This window comes from Anser cygnoides, chromosome 1 (assembly GCF_040182565.1).
Source record: "Anser cygnoides isolate HZ-2024a breed goose chromosome 1, Taihu_goose_T2T_genome, whole genome shotgun sequence".
In the NCBI taxonomy this organism is placed as follows: domain Eukaryota; kingdom Metazoa; phylum Chordata; class Aves; order Anseriformes; family Anatidae; genus Anser; species Anser cygnoides.
Genome location: NC_089873.1, coordinates 54,301,479 through 54,322,741, shown reverse-complemented (window position 1 = coordinate 54,322,741; position 21,263 = coordinate 54,301,479). Strand labels below are relative to the sequence as shown.

General features: G+C 35.9%; 1 protein-coding gene across 16 annotated transcripts in view; it reads right to left on the bottom strand.

Annotated features, from left to right (window-relative positions):
• PPFIA2 (PTPRF interacting protein alpha 2) overlaps positions 1 to 21,263 on the bottom strand; it is a 348,861-nt gene that overhangs the window by 10,919 nt on the left and 316,679 nt on the right. For 15 of the 16 annotated variants that reach the window (XR_010830989.1, XM_066995699.1, XM_066995693.1 and 12 more), the window contains 4 exons: positions 9,265 to 9,346; positions 5,777 to 5,977; positions 3,555 to 3,617; positions 2,102 to 2,131 (listed from right to left, as the gene is read on the bottom strand). Coding sequence is in view for 15 of the 16 variants with exons in the window: in XM_066995699.1 (XP_066851800.1) it covers positions 2,102 to 2,131; positions 3,555 to 3,617; positions 5,777 to 5,977; positions 9,265 to 9,346 (376 nt within the window). In the remaining variant the exon portion in view is untranslated. Of the gene's footprint in view, positions 1 to 2,101; positions 2,132 to 3,554; positions 3,693 to 5,776; positions 5,978 to 9,264; positions 9,347 to 21,263 lie in introns of those variants that run through there. The other variant, XM_066995740.1, reaches the window with a different exon arrangement.

Here is a 21,263-nt window from a genome sequence, read left to right as displayed (position 1 = left end):
TAAATTAAATATTTTAATTAATTGTTGTAATACAAAATCATAGTTTCAATTTTGAGTTTTAAATGCTTGCAAACATATTACACAACCAAAATGTGTTTGTTTAATGGTCCTACCAGCTTTCAGTTAAACTTCTGGATTATTCTGTTAATCAGATATTTTCAGCTGTGCCCAGCTTAAATCAAAGTGCATCATATACAGAGCTCAAAAAATGAATTCTTTAAAACAGGAGCAAGCCAAATTCCTTATAGAAGCTAGGCCTGAAGCTACTATACTACATAGCTGAGATTTCAAGAGGGCGATAAAAAATAAATGTGAAACAAACATATGAATGTTGAGATTTTTTTATATGGTTTGCATAATGAAGTTAAAAAATAGACACATTTTATATCATACTAATGTCAATTATTTCAGCACTATTGCAATTTAACAGAAAAAAAAAAGAACACAAATTGCAAGATTAACACCTCCCTAAGAGAGTGATTCTCAAAACTGATTTTCAAGTCTAACAATATATATATATATATATTTTTTTTTTTGGTATGTCTCCTGTCATAGACAAAAGGATAACACAATGCAAGCTAGGTATACTTTCTGTGGGGAAAAATACAGTCCTCTCATCTCTCATTCTTGTGAGGTTTTGAAGAGAAGAGGAATGCCATAAGTAAAGACAATAAGATTGCGTGTGTTATCTATTATACAGAGACAGAAGGAAATTTAAGAATTTAAATATTTGATAGTCCAACTAAGAAGAAAAATATTATTCCTTATTATACAAGACAATCTGTAGACTGATACTTGAGTATGATTTATACAATTGTGCCTCTGATTTTTTCTAAAAACATCTGGTGTAATTTTAGAAATGTTGACTCTCTAACTTGGCGTATTTTATTAGCCTATTCTCAAAACTGAGGATAATCTTTTCTTGGTTTAGCTGGGAGGTAGAATCTATCTCTAAAATATCTCTAAAATGTATCCAGCTGGGAATACTTAGACTTTCTGTGTCTCTGTGGATTTACCAAGCAAAAATCATGGGCATAATAGGATGTGGGAATATAAGGAAAAGACCTAACATGTTTACCTCTATGACCTTGCTGGTGCCACTAAAGGACATGGCCTAGTGACAGGACTTGGTAGGTCAGGTTGCTGGTTGGATGATCTTGAAAGTCTTTTCCAAACTAAATGATTCTCTGATTCCACTGTATGTGCCCTGATGCAGGGACACTGCCAAGCATCCCTGTCTGCCATGATGCAAAAACCTTTTCCCATCCTGTGATTCCCCACATGGCAGCGGGTCACCACACAGGGCCTGACTCAGAGCTGGGTTTTTGGCCTCTGTTCAAACCATGGCTGCTGCTCCTTCATTTTTTACCACATGCTACTCCAGGATAAAAACAAACAGAAAAAAAAAAAAAACAATCAAACAACAAACCCAGGACAGGTAGAGTTAGGTCTGCAGAAGGGAGTTTTTGAACGTGTGGACTAGAAACAACCCCCTCATCTATAATTCCTTTGAGACTTCGAGGCTTTGCTGTAAGTAGAGAGAGTGAGACTGCACACGTCTGTGCATATTCAGAGGACAACAATCCTCCAAGCGGAATGCATGGGCAGAGTCTCCTCTATTGATATGACTGGCAAATACTTTATGCTGGCATTTGGGCCAAATGCCCTCATTCTTTCAGAATATTTTGGGCCATCAAACTACTTGCCTTCTGGATATCAAGATACTTGCAGCTATTTATTTTGGATACTTTAATCCTTGATGTTTTAATCCTGGGAGGTTAACAAAATGGCTGGGCATGTAAAATAAAAGACTGTGTTGAGGACCCTGAAAACACTGTGTTTTATATGCTACCTGCAATTTCCTTTAAGAAAAATATTTATAGCATATACAGAGGTGTTTTTGTTTTTGTATTGAAGAATACTAAAATGTACACATTACAATTCACTCATGAGATACTACCACAATACCAAAATGTACAAATTATAGTTCACTCATGAGATACTACCACTATACCATACTCCTTTTTGCCTACTGATACTGGGTTAATTATGTTATTGTTAACTTTTCATTCAAAAAAATAGTAATGTGAAAGAGTCATACCTGAGCCCAGCTGCCTTCTTCAGACTCTTTCTGTGTTATCAGCAGGAAGCAATTAGTAAAGCAGGTAAAAAGACAAGAAAAATAAGTTATAAAGAAGATGTGTTTTTCATGCATATGGTAAACTTACTACAAATGAAAACATACATGTAGAATGTGCTCATAAATATTGGAATTCAAGTCACCAGCAACGCCCTGGGATGAGCTATCTGAAGAATTACAAGACTAAAACTATAAAATTTTGGTAGGGCAAATCTAGCTCTTTTCAAGATAGAAAATCTTTACAGCTTGGTGAAACTTTACAGCATTATCTCAAACACTGTATGGTTTCACAATCAAAACACAATCATTTACTTCTCAAAATTGGATATTATAAATGTCATTTTCCATTGCCAGTTAGATCTCACAACATTCACAATACAAAAAGCTGTGTTCTTGTGAATGGATTGAAAAGTACTTTCCACATAGTAATTTTATGGCAAAAAAATAAATTGCTCTGGCAGACCAGTTAAACAGGATCAACTCTACTTGGCTGATTGAGTGTTATTATATTTGTTTTTTACCGTCAACAATAAAACTGAAAAGTACCTTGGTTGTAAAAAAAAAAATTATTGATGAAAATCTACTTCATGAATGTTCATGAGAAAATACAGAAGCAAAAAGAAAATACAGCAAATATACATTTCTATGAAGTACGTAGTCTTTACTGCATTAAAACTTAGCTTTAGTTTTTACTGCATTAAAATTTAGCCTCTCTCACCATTTATGGGTTAGGCTGACTGTAAAGTTTTCCAAATTAAAGATTTTTCAGACATCTCATTTTAGGATTACATTGCATCGTGTTTTATAAACGCTATTATGGAATTGTTATGGACTTAATGGACTGCTAAAAACAAGACCTAAAATAACGTATGTTTCAAGGAAAAGAAAAAAGAACAATCAAATAAAATGTATTAATATTTGTGTGTCCCCTGAAGCAGGGAGAGGTTTAATAAAGCTAAATAGAAAATGGCACACTCCATGCACCCTAAACCAAAGAGCATAACTATGCTAGTATGGACATGAAAGGCTTGGCATTCGTGAAAACTCTGAGTTGTGTTATGCACCTTTCTCAATACTTTTCTTATTTGTTCTACTTCATCAGATACAAAATTATATTTAGAAGGGGTACCAGGGAAATGTTGCACCTGAAACTGCAACGATTTCATTTCACTAATTGAGGTTTCACATTGGCAGGAAAAAGCAATGTAAAACTCCAAAGCTGTTTTTACTTTCGTACATTTGTGATTGCAACACAGTTTGTAATTTGTTTTTCTGAGAAATGGTGGAATTGTTCTTTCTAATGTCATGCTTGGGAAGCAGCCCACAGAGCCTATGGCATCTGTGTTAAAACAGATGCATCCTAGTTCTCTTCTGAGCACTGAAATAATGCATAAATGTGAATGGAAAGACTAACCGTTTTAGCTGGAGCAGCAAGATTTTCCATTTCTTCATGGGTCACCCAAACATTGCCTGAGGGCTATGAACAAGGCCCACAGGGAGGCAGGAGGGATCCACAATAGGTAAGCAGTGGTAAAGAAGAAAGGCAGCACCACTGTAAGTTAACAGCGTATAGCATCACCATCAGCACAACCACGATCTTGCCTCTACCGAGCTGCAACTAGAGACAACTTTAGACAACTTGGTTTGCATCTTTGTTAGAGAACAGACCTGAGCCTGAACAGGCGTGATGGAATATTTCAGCTAGGACTGATGGATGAACACAGTCACAAGGGAAAGAAGAATTAAAGCTGCATTTCACGTGCAAGGGGCAAATACAACCTTTAGGTCACAGCTCTGTCTGGAGGTAAGCTTCATTTCTCAAAGATTTTCCAGCCTAAATATTCTGCACATATCACATGCTCATATTGTAATCTAAATAATGATTGCTTCCCCCACATTTCTGTGAATCAAAAATGTCAAGAGAATACACTTCTAAGACTATTTTTCCTCATTGTATTGTTTTCAGTCAGATCATTACTAGGGCAATGAGATGATGCAGGGAGGGGGTGTGGAAGCCTGCTGTGCATAGGGTGAAACGTGCTGTGCTTTCTTGAGAACTGCAGTAAATTAACTCCTTTCCTGAGAAAGAAGGGAGGCAGAAAGACTTGGGATTCAGAAGTGCACGGTCCAGGGCAGTGCAGCATTGTGCTGCCAATTACTTAATGAGAAGTCAAGAGCAAAGCAAAATTATTCCCAGTGCTTCTAGCTCAAATGTGCTCTTTTCTTATTTCATAAGTGACAATTCTCTTGTGCTTTGAAATAACAAAGTCAAAATGGAAATTGGTAAATAATTTTTTAGTAATTCAACACTGTGTTGAGTCTATTATATACACCTGCATTACAATTCATGATATTAGCATGGTTAGGACAAATATATCAGTTCTGTGCAGAGAAAGAATTGGATGGGGAACTATATTCTTAGAGGATCTTAGCAGCATCAGGATGAAAGGCCAGTCAATGAGAAAATTTGTGTCCTTTTGCCCAGTTTCTCAACTGCTTATATAGCTCAGTGGTTCTGGATCAATTGCTAAACCCCTCAAATGTATCTCAATTCTCATTTCCTCCAAAAGATTCTTGATGAATTCCATGAAGATTACAGATTACAAAATATAAGTATCATTATCCTTAGTATTATTAACATTGTTTTATCATCATTACTTATCACATTATTATTATTTAGAAATCTGGGCTGCACTAAAGTAGTAGGCTTTGTCTTTCACTTCTACACCATGTTTTCCAATAATCAAGCCTCATTTTTGTTGTTTTTGTAACTTTTTGTTGCTGTTGTTTTGTTTTGTTTCAGTCTCTGTTGCTTCTTTCATAGTCATCACCATCAGCCTCTCAGCATCAAACCCCCCTCTTGTTACTTTTTTTCTTTTTCCCCTCACCAGTTTGTCCTGTTTTTCTTCACTTTCCATTAGGAGGTGCTTTTATCTGCAACACATATATTCTTGCTCTGCCCCAGTGTACTTTCATGCCTTTTTTTTTTTATACACTCCTCTCTTTCCTTTCAAACCTGTTTCTTCTCTACTTGCTTCTTTCCCATCTGCTCCACTCTGTCCCCTTTCCCCACCAAATGCACACGCTCCACTTCTCCCTTCCATGCTCTGCCCTAACACTTCTAATCATTGCTTCTCTTAAAAGCATGAAGAACCTAAAAGCAGCCAACTCAGACTGGAAAACATTTGAAAGGATATAAAAAGGGGGAAAGTGAACAAGATTCAAAATAGTTGTATTCCTAAATAACTAACCTCTTCCCTCTCCTGCCTTACCCCACCCCACAAACAAAAATACGATAAACAACAAAAGAAGAGAAACACAATCTGATTTGGTTGGGAGATTTGACCTGAAGGAAGAGAAAGGCAGTTAAAACTACAAATAAGGTGCTCAGTACTGATCATTTAGATAACATCAAGGTTAATCAAAAGCGCATCTTAAAAAAGATATCAGCTAAAGGAAAAATATCAGTGACCAACAATCGAGTGATTGATGAACAAGTACTTCCAACTCTTTAGAGGACAGTTCACACTGATTGTGAATTGTGTGTTACCAGAGTCACTCTCTAACTACAAAAGCCTTTCTGAAGACTCCTGCAGAGTGAAGTGGGAAAGAAGAAGCTAGCTGAACAGGACTCACTGTTCTGGATGTTGGAGGTGCTGATGGACTTGTGAGTGATACCATCTCCTGGATTGCTAATCGGAGTTTTAAGCGATGAAGAGGATTGCTGATTCCAATTTCTCTTTGAATCTCGGTATCGGACAAAGCAGACATAATAGCTCCACTCTTCACATTGGCACGGCAGGCAGCAACATACCAAGCTGGCATTCCTAGCCAGAGCTGTTGAGATAAAGTACACATTTGTTCAAGGCATTGCTTAATTTCTCTCATGAAATTTATCATCAAGGCAACTATCAGCCTGAATAAGCATGGTAATACACAAAAATTAGTATAACAATCATACTATTTATTAAAATGAAATTGTTTTAGAACCATTGCCATGGCTTCACATGAACTCTTTTTGTTGCTTTTATTATAAGCCAGAACGCAAGGGATGCTTTGGATTATTTTTACAGTTGTTTCTCTATCACCTAGGCTCCTCCCTTCCTGTGCCTTTAACAAACAAATCTTGGCACAAGTTAGTATTATTGGCAGTTTGATAGTCTTATCATATACAGAAAACAATCTAATAAGAATTGATTAAGTCATTTTCCCCTTTTCTACTAAAAATGGCTTTATCTCTCTTTCCATGTGAGTCCCTATGGTGTACCTGTGGGCACAATCTTACCCTTCTCAGCTCATTTTTTTCCGAGAACAGTGCAGATAACCTAGTGAGGACTAGGCTTACTGCAAATCTGGGAACAGTCTGGTATGGTGTTACACTACTGCTGGAAATACTGGTTAGAAGTCACTGCAAAATGTGAACACAGCTACAGAAGATATGTACTTGCCACTTGAAGTTTTTCTTCTTATGTTAGACTTAGTAGCCTAGGTCAGCAGCAGCGCTGTGTTTAATTTCTAACTGCACTGAAGTACTGTGTGGCTGATAACAAATCTACAACCTACCTGGGAACCATTTACTTAAAAGACAGCTGTTAGATCACTTTTATGACACAGAGAAAACAGAGTAGAATGTCAGATTTCAAAAGAGCTCAGACAGGCTTTTCTGTACGGCCTGTTCTGATGTATCAGTAAGCTTGACGAATGACTGCATCATCTCAAAAAGCTCTTTACGCTAATGGATGAGCAACTACACCCCATCCAGTGCTAGTCTGAACCTGAAAAATATGATCTAATCCCAACTAACTGCAATGAAATGCAAAGTCTCTAGAAAGTCAAAAATGAAAACAAAAATTACATAGATTACATCCAGCTGTGCTTAAACAAAGCCCCATGTGGAAACTAAGCATAGATTTAAAATGTATTTAATATTTGCATTAAATTTGACTTTTTTTTTCACACGTGCACTCGAAAAGCAGGAAAGCATAAACATTGGGAGTTATTCACCTTGCAGAAATAGATTGATATGTTTGCTGTTTGTTAGGTAAATGAGTTCTTTAACAAATTAGGTAAATTTGTTCTTTAAATTTGTTCAACAAACGGCTGTCTCTATCAGAAGATGAAGGTAGATGAAAACAGTTCCTAAAAGCAGGACACATTCATCGTGCTAGGCAGCAAATTGACAGTTTTGATATACTTTTGCACCATTAGTTAAGAAAAGTCACAATTCTTAAAATACATCTCAGCTGTGCCTGTGCTACATACAAGTGATGAGAATAAAGGCTAATGCTGAGAAGCTGAGCGCTGAAAAGTTTGGAAATGTCACAATTGCGATAATATGTAGTACTTTAATTTGGTTCTTTGGCTCCTTTAATATTAATTTCAGTTTTTATTCCAAGGGTCACACATTACATTTTCCCCAGGTGAGTATGAAATGTATACAGAGTCCATCTGCTGACTGAATGCGCTGAAGTCCTCTGAATAAATTCAGTACTTCTGCCCTAATATCTTTTTCGTCATCAGTATGCTATTTGGATTGAATACCACTACATAAACTTCCACTTGGGCTACTCTCACTGTTTCCCAAGAAGTTCATAGATACCAATTTCTCTTTACAACCTGTCTTTGAGACAGCAGGAAGCATATCCTATTTTGCAGCTAAGATTCAAGGCTAAAAAACATAAAAGAAAAAATGATTAGGGCTTAAATTGTCAGAAATTGTCACATTTTACATCACCATGAAGAACATTAACAGATAGATTGTCTTCAGTACTTAGAATTGTCTAGACCTTTGCATGTTCACCCTTCCAGCAAATCAGTTTTGATCGTAATAGTGAATATTTCTGACTGATACAAATCTGACTACAGAACTGTCAAACTGTCATGAAAAAGTCCGTTAGTAGCCAAATTAACAAATGCTCTATATTAACAGTTTGTTTGTTTTGGAAGGAAGATATAATCTAATTTTCCAAGGTCATGTTTGAACATTGAATTGCCTTTCTGCAGTTTTCACTTCATCTTTTTCATTAGGAACCTTCAATTACAACACAAAGCAGAAGTTTTGTAGATGCCAGCTTCTTTCATTCCTCATCCTTTACTTATTCCCTGAACGTACTTCTGTTAAGGTTTTTGAGGAGGACTATTTTTTCTAGTTGAAGGGAAAAAAACTGCAAATTTTGTCTAATGATCAATGGGTGATACCCATGACAGACATGAGAATAGGTGGGAATATATTCAGATGCTTGGTACAGACAAGGAAGAGATTTTGGTCCTTTAGCCAACAAAGAGCTTGTATCTGCATAGAACTGGTACAGCTTTGCCATATGGGAGTGATTATCCATGTGAATGTCCTTACTTTCTGCCTTCTTGTCCCCTCAAGGTCTGGGTAAGTGTTTTTTGAAAAGTTCCTTCACATAAAATAGTCATTGATTTTTGTCAAAGTTGGTGGACAGCTCTGCGGAATAAATTTCTCTTGATGTATTCCAAAATCCAATCATTTACACTCTCCAAATAAAGGAGAGCCCTCTGCAGCTAGATCAGTTTTCAGAGATGAAGGAACTGCCTGTCTAAATCAGAGGGATTTCAATCTGGATCTCCCACATCCCAGGTGAAAGTGCCTAAGAAACACTTCTGCCTATTTTGAATGATATCTAGGTAGATTAGCCCTTTCCAATATTATATTTGAAAACAGACCAAAGTCACAAATTCATTAAATTCATTAAAAATTCTGCAGATGTAGTTTTTGTGTTAAATAAAATTTAATAACTACTTTTTCTCCTTAGCACACCAGGGGCTAAAAATCTTAGGATTTTTTAGATATTTAGGGACTGAGAAATTATGAGATTTCATGAATTTGGGGATCAATTCCAAGTGCAGTAGTAGGGTATGCTCGAGTGATGATAGTTCTTTTTGCCCCATCCCCACTCCCCGGTGCAATCCCACTTTGCTTTTTTCATCTCGAGACCCTGTTTCACACCACCCAGTGTCAAAATCTGCTTAGTGCTGATGGCACAGTGAGCCAGGGAAAGAGGGGCAGACTTCAGTACTCTCTTCTGAAATCTGTAATGACGAAGGTGCAGAAGCAGCCCGCCAACATGACTCATTTCAAAGCTGTGACTAGCACTTACCTCCAGCCAGGCAACCACTGTTGGCCCGTCCCACTGGGCGAAAGGCAAGCCCTTTCTCCGAGCTTCTTCCAGAAGTTCGTGTCTAAAAATGGATCAAAAAGCGTTACATAAACAGAATGGTGCATGCGGACAATATAGTTACAACCATGCCTTGTTGTTAAGGGTAACAATAGATAAGTACAATGACAGTCATAGGAAGGGCATAGAAAATGCAATGAACGATACATCTTCCCATTTTGGAATGTATTCTTTATTCTATTCCCAACTCTTTTTTTTTTTTTTTTAAATTCTTCTTGGTGCATTTTGACATCCTACCATACAAAAGGTATATACAACCACCTACCATACAAAAGGAGAGGTTTCTACCTGTTCTCATCTGAAGCAATAGAGAAATGGGGTAATCTGTATAAAAGGACCACCCAGATAATAGAAGACATTGGGGAACAGAGAAAACTGGGAATCCTCCTGAGACTAGTTTAGCTATGGTCTGGTAATTACCCAGAATGGCCCTAAATAGCCATTTTCTAGACCTGAGCTAAGCTTGGATATAATGCAGCAGGGTCTATGGGGTGTTTGTGTTCGAAGCACTAAGCCTTGCCAGAACAGCTATGCACAATTCTGGGGTCTCTGGAGTACAGCTGTTCTGTATCTTAAATAAGCCATTCATGGTTAATAATGAATTGGTTGTAGCTTCAATAGTTCCTTCTTTTTTTTTTTTAAATTATTATTGTTTATATCCAAAAGGAGATCCATGTGGTTTACTGATGTATATATTTCTATGCTTATAGAATTTATGTGGTTTCTCAGTTTTATACATATATATGGATATATTTTTACGGAGTTGATGGGATACCAATCTGACTCCTGCCTCTGCAGCTTCTCTGGACTGCAATGAGTGTGTATGAAAAACTGTGGCAAAAAAATAATATAAAAATAAATTCCCAAGGCTTAAAATTCACTTCTAATACAGCAGTATTAAATATTTGGTAAACTATGTCAGCTAGAATTTCAAGAAAATGCTTTATATTAAACACATTCAACCATTTGACCAGACATTTAACTGACTACTGTTGCATTTTGTAACACGACTAAAGGCAACTGAAGTGGTGGCATAGAAAAAGCAGTCCTTCAAGAGTCTTTTTTTTTTTTTCTTTTTCTGATATTTAACAACGTACATTCTGCAGCCTCCTACTGAGTGAAACACAAAGGAATGCTCTCGGCAACAAGCGGTAGTGAAAATGAAATTACACAGGGACTATGCTAAAGGAGTGTTAAAATTTGCTTACATTCCCACACAACAAGGAAATCTTGGAATTACAGCTTCAATTTTGCTCCTTCCTCCTTTATTACTACAGCCTTTGTGGTTCAGTTATCCCTTGGCAATTCTTCACTGCCTTAGCAGCCTTTCAAGTATATGTACTGCAAAATCACAGCAAATAAAAGCAATGGAGCGATCTTACTCATAAGGAGTACTGCTTTGGGAAGTTTTGCACTGCCAAGGGACCAGACAGAATTTAGCTTAAGTAAAAAATGGAACTCATATAGCATTTTTGCATACGTGTTTAAATCCCTCATTCTGTGTATTAATAGAAAGACAGCTGCTTTAGTTTCTATGTTGCTGCTGTAGTAATATGTAATACTACAAATACTTGACAGCTTTACTAAAATTTATCTAGCTTTACCTCCCACACATCTTTTGCAGCATAGCTTATCCATTGCCACTCGGCTGTCCAAAGACATTGAAGAGTTACCCTTGCTTTCTATGATAGCACAATCCTCAGTAAAATGAGAAATACTTGCTATCTGAGTACACAAATGTCATGTTACCTTCTGTAGTAGGAGGTGCGGGAATCCCATATCCCCAGGGAGACCTGTAGTGAAGGCCAATAGAGACATACACACTCAGTTGCTTAGGAAAGCAGAACTGAGGCATGGCCAAACTCAGCAGATGGCCACATCCCCACATCCCAGCTATCTGCAGATGAGGAATTTGGGTTCAGCCTTCCCTCAGAGATGGTTCTGCAGGGTGCCTGTGAAGCTGCAGCAGTGCAGCACTTCCCTCCATTACCCCAAGGAGGTGGCGTGACTCCTGGGGCCACCAGTGCTGCCGGCTGGCACATATGTCTTCAGGGAGAGACAAGCCTGTGGGGCTGCCCCTTCCTTACTTGTCTAGACTCAGTTTCCCCTGACAGGGCACAGACCCTGCAAAATCCCATGGGACTTTCTCCTTACCCAAAGCCAGCCCAAGCTCAGGGAGCAGCTCCTTCTCCAGTCTGGAGTCCCATGGAGACACCATCCTCAGAGGAACCTGACCCCAGATTTTTCCTTATCTGGGGTATTATCTTCACCCGTCATAGCTGAAAGAGCTGGGCTGGCTCTCACAATAAATAAAAAAAATGGAAATTATCACTTTTTTTTTTTAACTGGCCACTTGCTTGTGGCAATCTTCTCAGAGCAGGAGATCAGTGGCATGTGGCCTACACAGAGAAGGGGTTCAGGAGGAACTTTTGTCCTCTTCAATTTGGTGTTGAATCTTTGTGTGGCCTCAGGAACCAAGGTGCTGTGGAAGATGCCTTTCACTTTAAGTTCTTACTTCCATAAAAAAAGTTACTTTCTTTATATTGGAATTATGAAGTGAGTATTTCTATGGAGTTCCCTGTAACCTTGCAGCATTTGAGTTGGCCTGAGGCTTGTTTTGGAGATTTAGCATTACTCAAGTACACGCTTCAAGAGTAGGAAAGCACTTCTTTTAATTCAGAGGCAGTCTGGCTCACACAGTTACAGGAAAATATGGTTGTAGTTACTGATTTTGGCTAAAGAAACTGAGACCAGGCCAGAAATGGGATGCTCTCTCCATATGCTATAGCTAAAGACTACAGTATGATAAACACATAATCTAAAGGGTCTTGGCTTGTAGAAGTGTTTTGGTTTGAAAATATATTTAGTGCAAAGTTAAAATTCTTTGCTCAGACATGCACCAGGAATACAGGCAGCATAAGGCCTGTGCCTCACTTACTGATATGGAATACTAAAAGGATTTTTGTAATATTTATTTTCCTTGAAAATAATTGTATGCTTCAGAACTTATATTTCCTTCCCTAGGATATTTCATTTAAACACCTCTCCAACATTAAAGTTTATTTAAATTATATTTTACTTTAAAAAAAAACACATTATTATGTGATTATTTTTTAATTTAAGTTAGGAGATCTGTATAAACCGAACCTTCAATTTCTAAACCAGAACTGAAAGCAGAATTTCTATTTCTTGACTGAGAGAGATATCATTTAATTGTCAGTCATAGCAAGTTGTCTTTTAATATGTAGTAACACTATAGAAAGAACTCCACTCTATCAAAATAAGTTTCAAATATTATGTAGGAAAAAACATGTATTGTTTTGATCAATAGTGCAAATCATCAGAAAAATGAATCTGGTAATCTGCCTATTCTAGAATAGAATCTGAATATTTTAGAACAGCCAGAATGAACTGATGTGTTTATGGGATAGCCAGTGGCTTCCTGAGCTGAAAAACAGAAGACACCCAAGTCTGACTGTGGCAACTGCATTTCCATTTTCCTTATGAAACCATACATCTGACCAGAGGAAGAAGAGAGGAATAACCTACATAAGCTTTTCACTACCCCTTCCTTTCACTCTAAAGACAAGGTTTAGGGACAATGAACAGCGTGGTACAGTTCCTCTAATTTTGAAGGTGCTTTGCAGGGGAGCGTAGGGATATTCTCCTAAGACTGTCAGAAAAGTACTACATGTTATTGTGTGTCCACTTTGCATTGGTAAGGAGATAGGGAATTAAAATGTAATCATTTTCATACTCATTTAGTTTCTTGGCAACATATGAAAACAGACTGATAAGGGAGAATTGACATTAATTAAGCATTACTCAAAATGGTATTATTTTGCAGATAAGGCTTTAAACCACTTACTGCTGTTGGAATAAATTCCAAATTAAAGCTGTATTTTTAAGTTGACATTATTATGGTTCAAGAATAAAATCCTCTTCCATTGTGGGAGAAACTGTAATATGCTACTTATAATATATTGTTACCCTGAGCCTGGCTTTGCAAAATAAGGATATTTCATGAACATCAACTATTCAGCATTCATCCAAAATTTCAGAGATGTTTGTACTCATTTGTCTTCAAGAGAGTACCTGATAAAGTGGGCTGTCTTCTCTCTCTCTCTCTTTTTTTTTTTTTTTTCCATGACAGAAAAGAAAAATGACATGTCATATCATGTCGAGGAGTTGTGTGGCAGAGAAGTGGGCTTGCCTCCCCTGCACTGTCTTCTGATTAGGGCCCCAAAATTACTTCTTAAGGGTACTTTTATGGTAACCCATTTTCTTTAGCATCACTCTTCTGAGCACCATGTACAACTACATACCACAGCTGAGTGTGTAACTGTCTAATATCATGAGGACTATGAATGCTTCATATCCCTCTGGACATCAGAGGTACATGGAAGCAGAGGAAAGGGGGAAAAGGTAAGACCAAAATTATGTTGTTATCCTTGAAATTTTCTCCTTCTTATATATTACTCCCTTACACAGGGCAAATTTTAGCACTGTATCAGCAGCACTCATCAACTCATTGCGTAAAATGCAAGAAAATTTATTAAAAATAAAAAGGTTCTTTAAATACACTTTGTGTGGGAAGTTAACAAAATCTTAATTTATGTCGTTCAATAGCATTCAGTTTTCTGTATGAAGATGGGGCTCCCCCCCATGAAGCAAACAAGAAATAACAGTTTAGGATTTCTGATATACATAATTCAAATACTTTGCATAGTACACAAACTAAGTCCTAACACTGTCACGACGAAACTTGAATTTGAACAGTATTTCAACATAGATCTTCATATTTCTGCAAATAATAACACTTACTGTGAGGATTCGCAGGAAAAGTCCTCAAGGATATTACGTTATGTATATTATAATGTCTCTTAGTAAAAACGTGACCATGAATGTGAGATAAACTCAAAATGAGGCACAGTGAAACTGAGACCAAATCATGCTAGTAAAATACAAGCAAAATGTATGTAGAAGTTTTGGCCAATGGGTGATTTAGATCCTAGGAAATGGCCTTTACTCATAAGACATTTTCTCAAAAAGGTAACAGATAAAAGAGTTTGCCAACGGACCCTCTGATTATTGCTATTGTTGCTGCTATCACTATTATCATTATCAAAAATACTAAAATATTTATTTACAACCAAATATTACACAATTGTTTTCTAGAAGAGAAATTGACACAAAATATGCTGTGTTTGTCTGAGTAATCCTATGATTTCAACGTAAGATTAAACACATCTGCCTCATCTGTACAGTGTTTCCAAAATTAACGTACTCACCTTCAAAGATTCCAAAATTCAGGAGAGAGGATTGCTAATGAATTGAGCTGGATTTGAATTTTATCTTTTCTATTGCCATTTACTAACTATTTAAAAAAGGCTAGAATTGTGTAGCTGAAGTCATCATATGACAAAATAAACTAGCTGAATTTGTATAAATTAATATTAATGTTAAATGTCTATGGCAAATAAGTTACCTCCTATCTATTTGTTTTCTGCAGGACTGTAAATATTTTTTTATGAAGTAGGGAGAAATGAGACTCAGGTTTGATATTTTCATATTATATGGATTGAATTTAATCTGAAAGGATCCATCTGACTATTAAAGACTGCGCTAATTAAAAACCGAGTAAGATTTTGTTGCAACTTTTGCTGTCAGGCAACCTGACTTTTAAATCATTTGAATTCCTCATTTTATCTCCTTTTTGATGCTTGCTCTAATAGGCAGACTGAGAACAATGGGGAAAATTCAATTTCCATCTTTACAAAAGGTATTGCGTCCTGCTTTAAAGAATTTTCAGCAAAGAATGACTGAAATATGAAAACAGGCTTAAATCAAGAAACAATTAAAGTTTTTAAATCTATAAAACAAGGAAATGGAATTTTAAGTTTAGCAGCACCCCACATAACACAGCTTAGGAGAATAGATTTAATAACTAATTATCTTATATAGGTGTACGCTGTCAGTGTATGCAAGCTGAAGGGCAATATTCTTTTTCTGAAGATGTGCATTAAGCTAAGTGAAGCATGTTCAGGAATGCTTAATATAGACCCTAACAAATTAGATCTACAGACAGCTGCTATGAAAAAAATAATAAAACACCTGTGAAATAAACATACTTGCATAATACATAACCTTGCAATCTTGTATGTACTGCGCTAAATTAGAGATACCTGGAGTTCCCAGGTTGATTAAATGTTATTAAATCTAATTATAGACAAAAAGCCATTCTATAATCACACATTCTAAATTAATGTAGTAAAGCCTGCTCTCTTCAAGTTTTTGCGTCCCTTCAGCCGTCAGAAAGTTATAGCTCATACGCCCTTCGGAAGCATGAAATTTGCTACCTAAGCTCCAAGAGATAGAAATTTTAAATTTTATATCAAAAAAACAAGCTTAAAAATATACTGGTGAAAAGTTATATACACAAATGAAATATTTCTATACAGCTATATAGCATGAGGCTTCAAACAGAGAAAAAGAAACTGTGTACTCTGGATTGCTGTGATGTTTAGAAGTTTGAGTCCTTTGAGATTTTATTAAACAGAATTTATGCTTAAATGCATTTGTTAATCTAGGCATTCACTGTTGTAATTTTTTCCACTGACATAAAACTTTAAATGTCTTAGCAATTCTAGACTTTAGACTCCCCAAAATATGTTTGTTTAAAAACATTTACGGCAGTTATCTCCAAGTACTTCCTCCATTGTGTTAAGCCTTGCAGGAGCAACTCCTGAATTTGTGTATGCTTTCAATACTTTGAAAGTTTTCATTTGGGTCAGTTTTCTGGATGGGATTGTTATATAAGGTTCACAGGAAGAAAAAAAAAAAACCAACAAAAAATAGAATATAAACATGGTGCTGAAAATGAGTATGTTCAGCAGCCATGGTGTTTTAACTTACCCAGATATGCTTTTCATGAGATGAAGAGAGATGAATGGAAAAAAAAGCACATAAATGTTAATGAACATATAGTAGTTAATAAAGAAATCATATGATAGATAAAATAATAGCACCATTATATCTACTGAAATCTTTCTAACTGGTCTTTGAATGCTTTAAAGAAGTTATATGTCCTTATGAAGAACAGAGACATTTCTCAAAATGAGATTTTCTTTAAACTGATGTTGGTTATTTATTAGGTACCAGTGCAGCACACTTATAACACATATTCATACTAAAGATCTGGAAATGCAGTGAATGTGTAATAGATTTTCAACTCAAAGCATGCTGCCCAGATTTGAATAATTTCATAACTATTTTTGTGTAACACAAAAAATCCTGAAAATCATGAACCTGTGGATTTAAGCAAATTACCACAGAGACACATTAAAATTAAGAGTTGACTATGAACCAAGGTTTACTTTCCTACATCTACTTCACTATTATTTTAGCAAAATATCTTGTAGTAATGACTACATAGACTTGGGATTATTTTACTGAAATAGGCAGGAAATTTCCTACACAGAGATGGCTAACGTCTGTAATTATGCAGTATGTCAATTTGAGCAGTCCTAGTAATGCTAGATTAGTAGTGATTCTGGTGCGAATGTTTTGCCCTCTAGGTAACCTATTTTTTACCAATAAAAAGAATTAATAAAAGTATCTGTAGGAGAAACCAGGATGCCATCACCGATAATAAACTTTCTTCAGCATCCTTTAATTGCCATCATAAAAAGAAAATTATATGCCTGAATGAACCCCAGATATCTCAGAATATTATGTTTCAATTAACCAATGATTTACAGAGATATAAAAATGCTTGGTACATACAGCTGTAGAAAACTTTGGAGTAAAAAGCATGTGCTCTTATTAATTAAAAAGATGTTGCTTTCATTTCAGTGATTTTAAGAGGGGCCTGGTTCCAAGATCTTAAATTTTGTTTCTGTGTTTGTGTGTGATAAGCAGAACAGCTGGTAGAGAGGAGGAGAAAAAGTGCAAATAGAAAAGCAGATGAAAACAAATGGCGAAGCCATACACAGAAAGTTTAAGAAAGGAAAATTAAGAATTGGAAGGACAGTGAAGGCATGCAATATGAATAGAAGACTAGAAAACTACTCAAACAATTACCAAATATGATGGAGGTACCATCAGGATTGAATATACATTCATGATTTTTGTGTCAAATCTCCATCACGCTCATTTTCCACCAAAGAAACAGTAAAGACTGATCTGAAATCCTTTGCCTTTTATTTTGGACCTTACAGAATCTATTGAACCATCTATTTCTTACATATCCTTCTGAATACTGCTTTGGATATGGGTAGACGGAAATAAACAGGGGGATTAATTGGAATGTGAGCAATTTTCTGGCAGCTTTAGTCAGTTGGCAAGTTGCAGCTGCCTTGGCATAATTTAAGGGACCTGAAGGCTGTTCCAGTCTCCCCCATTACAGCAGCAGAGGATCAATGATCATCTCTTTGCTTCCTGAGCATCTTGTCTGGAGAAAAAAAAAATAAAATACTGCAGAAAAAAAGGCTCTTTAAATTCTAGCTTTTGCTTTTTCATATGATAACCATTTCATCACTATTTTATTGAATGTAGATAATGATTTCCCTTAGACATACACTAAAGACATAGGTGCTTTTTCTGCAGCTGTGTTTTATTGATTCTTCCCTTAAGTCTTAATTCAACAGATAATCTGAAAGGGTATTTGCATCTGCAGGAGATCAGAGTTTAGGAATCAACTGCATGTATGAGGATAGATGCTTATATTTATCAATAAATCTCAAATTGCAATAGGTAGACCTGTGTAGATAAGGCAGGGATTGGGACCTTGCCATATTTTGTTTGATTAAAAATTTTAAAAGCTGATACAAACTGTATGGAGAAAAGAATAAAAAAAACAACTTGAAAAAGGATAAAAATATTATTTAAAAATACAGGATTTTAAAAATTAGTTCAATATAGGTATTATTGTTTATGTTCTTACAAATACAATATATTGTATCTTTTTTTTTTTACCCTCAGAATACTCTGAGTAAGGTTTAATAATCATTTGCAAGATAAATACCCATATATCCTTGCACTGATAATGCTACAAAAGGAAAGAATTCCCCTAATATCTAATTTAATAGCAAGATACCTTTTTAAAAGCTTTTATTGAATAACTATTTCAAACAGTCTTTTATTCAGTAAGGGTTAAAAATATGTTTGGCAAAGTAATTAAAAAAAGACATCTGTATGTATGTCTCAAGGACCAGAACCCAATCCAGCTAAGGGAAAACCACAGTGGCCACAGTGTACAATCCTTGACTTCATCAGAACGCTGAATACCTCTCCCTCCTACAATGGAATGAAAAAATAGAAAATAATAGGTAATGAATCGAGGATTGTTTGCTAGAAAGGGAGGAAGAACTAAAGAGCAGTCTAAAAGCTACCTACTGCATCAGATAATTTCTCATAGATAAGAAAAGAAGGAAGAAATTAAATGCAAAATTTGAATTTTCCTAAAGTTTCAGGAAAGATTGAAAAAAAAAAAATGTATTAAAAATATTCTTAAGAGCTACTGTAAGAAAATAAATCATGTACATTTAGGATATAATGGTGTTTAATAAGCATTAAGTATTTGGGAACATCAGATTGATGGCACAGAAAAAGACCTTAATTAATCCAATTGGATTCAATTTTTGAAATGTGTGCAATTAAGAAAGTCATTAGAAACAGCTATTTGTATACTGCAGAGGACAGATTATTTGTAGTCACAAATTTACTATGTCAAGTTCTAACTGGAGTTGCACACATAAAACCTAATTAAAGAGGCATTGTGAGGATTCAAAAGGAACTAAATGATGACTACAGTGTTTCAAACTCTTATTCCACAAAAAGATCTACCTTGACGTATTTTCTGTTGATAGGGATGAAAAAGTTTGATTTTCTATAGGCAAATCTAAGTCCAAGTATTCTGTTTTATGTTATCAATTTGATTTAAACGTAGATTACCAGAACAAGAGGCATATTTTTTGCAACTTTTTTCTCAATCATCTCCCAATTTTTGAAAAAGATATACAAATGAAAAACAATTCATGATGAAAAACAAATCATGAGATGGTTTGAAAAACACACACCTGGTTTTAGGTTGAAAGGGACTAAACTCAATTCGTATATGTTCTTCTGTTAATATGGAAGTTACTGGTGCTTGATGTGCATATGACTGTAGTCAGCTGAAACTTAGCTGCACTGTGATTCTCTCAGGTTAGTTATCAGGTCATGCATACTATAGATTTCTTTTTACACAGTAACTTTACATGCAAGAATTGCTTGGGTCTATTTTACAGGACTTTATTTGTGTATGTAAGCATATGCATATGTCCTGACATATCAATGCTTTTCTGCAATCTGATTGAAGTCAGGAGTTTGTACCTTGCAAACAAAACATGGAATACTGTGGAGTAAACCTCCCCAAAACAGGTTCATGGGAAATAATATATTTATTTTTATTTTCCTTGGAAGATATAAACCTTACGTCTTAAGCTTGTCTTGAAGATGTGGGATTAAAGGATTTATGTTATTACACTGAAAAAGGAAATAAAAAGAAAATTAAGAGATTCTTATCCAGAGTCAAATCAAACAAGCATTGTAGGAAGTATCAGGATTTTATCTGCTTTTGAACAAGAATCCTGTCAGTATGATCCAGTTAATGGCTAGCTGACTTGCATGTAAAGTTTTTTCATGGACATAATTTATGTATAGGATTTAGGACCACCGAGAAAGTGATGGCAGAGACCAATTTCAAATTGTACTAGCAGCATGCATAAGGTCAAATCCTCCTCTGTATGGCAATCTAGGACTATGTAGCATTGGAATGTCTCTCAGACCTTGCCTTATGTTAGCACTTTGCATAGGATGAAATACGCATACCCTTCCTTCACTGTCAAATGCCAGGTTAGCTAGAAGGACAAGCTTACACGTAAAACTTTAAAAAATGTAATCATAATTTTTGATTACATGATTTCCAGGTAGAGCTGTATCTCAGTATGGATGCTATTGTCAGTTAAATGTTTTTTTTTTTGTTTTGTTTGTTTGTTTTAAGTTTTAAAATGCTCATTGCCAAGCTTCCTTGTTTCCCATTTCTAAGAAACATTTTACTGTAGAGTGCATGTGAAATACTAATTATAATGACCAATCACTTTGCACTGTTGTGCAATATAAAAGGCATGTATCTTTCTTCAGTATGCTCCTTTCTTCAGGAAGATACTTATGTTCTGATATATTGCATACTGTTGTAGATCAAATCAAACATTTGAAAAGGGTATGTATCACTGGCACTTTGCAATTTGAAAGGCAAAGCGTAATTCATTCAACCTTCTGTGCTACCTAAATATGTATTTGCCATTAGTGAGGCCTTCCAGCAAGCATGATTTAGCATCATTCCTGAGCAGAACTTCTGTGGAATAGTAGAATTCAGCTGACATTCACTAGAACAGTTATAGCGAAAAGGGAAGTATATCTGGATTCATTTGTTGACAATATTCGAAGTTCGCTGAGTTAATTGTTAATGTAGATTTGTTATAAAGGGTTAAAGTTAGTATCATTTGATACTTTAGCAACAAGGACAGTAAAGCATAGTTTCTCTTAACTGCCTCAAAAGTTTGCTAGCTGAAGTAAAGTCAGTGGGGATATGTGTTTTTTACAGGGGATACAGATTATTTGATTTTAGGCACCATATTATGTACTCTTCTTCTAAGCTATGTGTGGGGGACACACTTCAGCTATCCCAGAGGGCACTACACACATGCATCTGAACCCTCCATGAACGTCATGACTAATGATAGGAACTGGACTAGCCCAAAACTTTGTATGCTAGCTACCAGCTTTGGCTTTGATGAAAACCCTGAGCATAAGGCAAGACCAAGTTACAAGCACAATCCCATCACTTGGTACAAAAACACCCACCAAGGATGATGCTA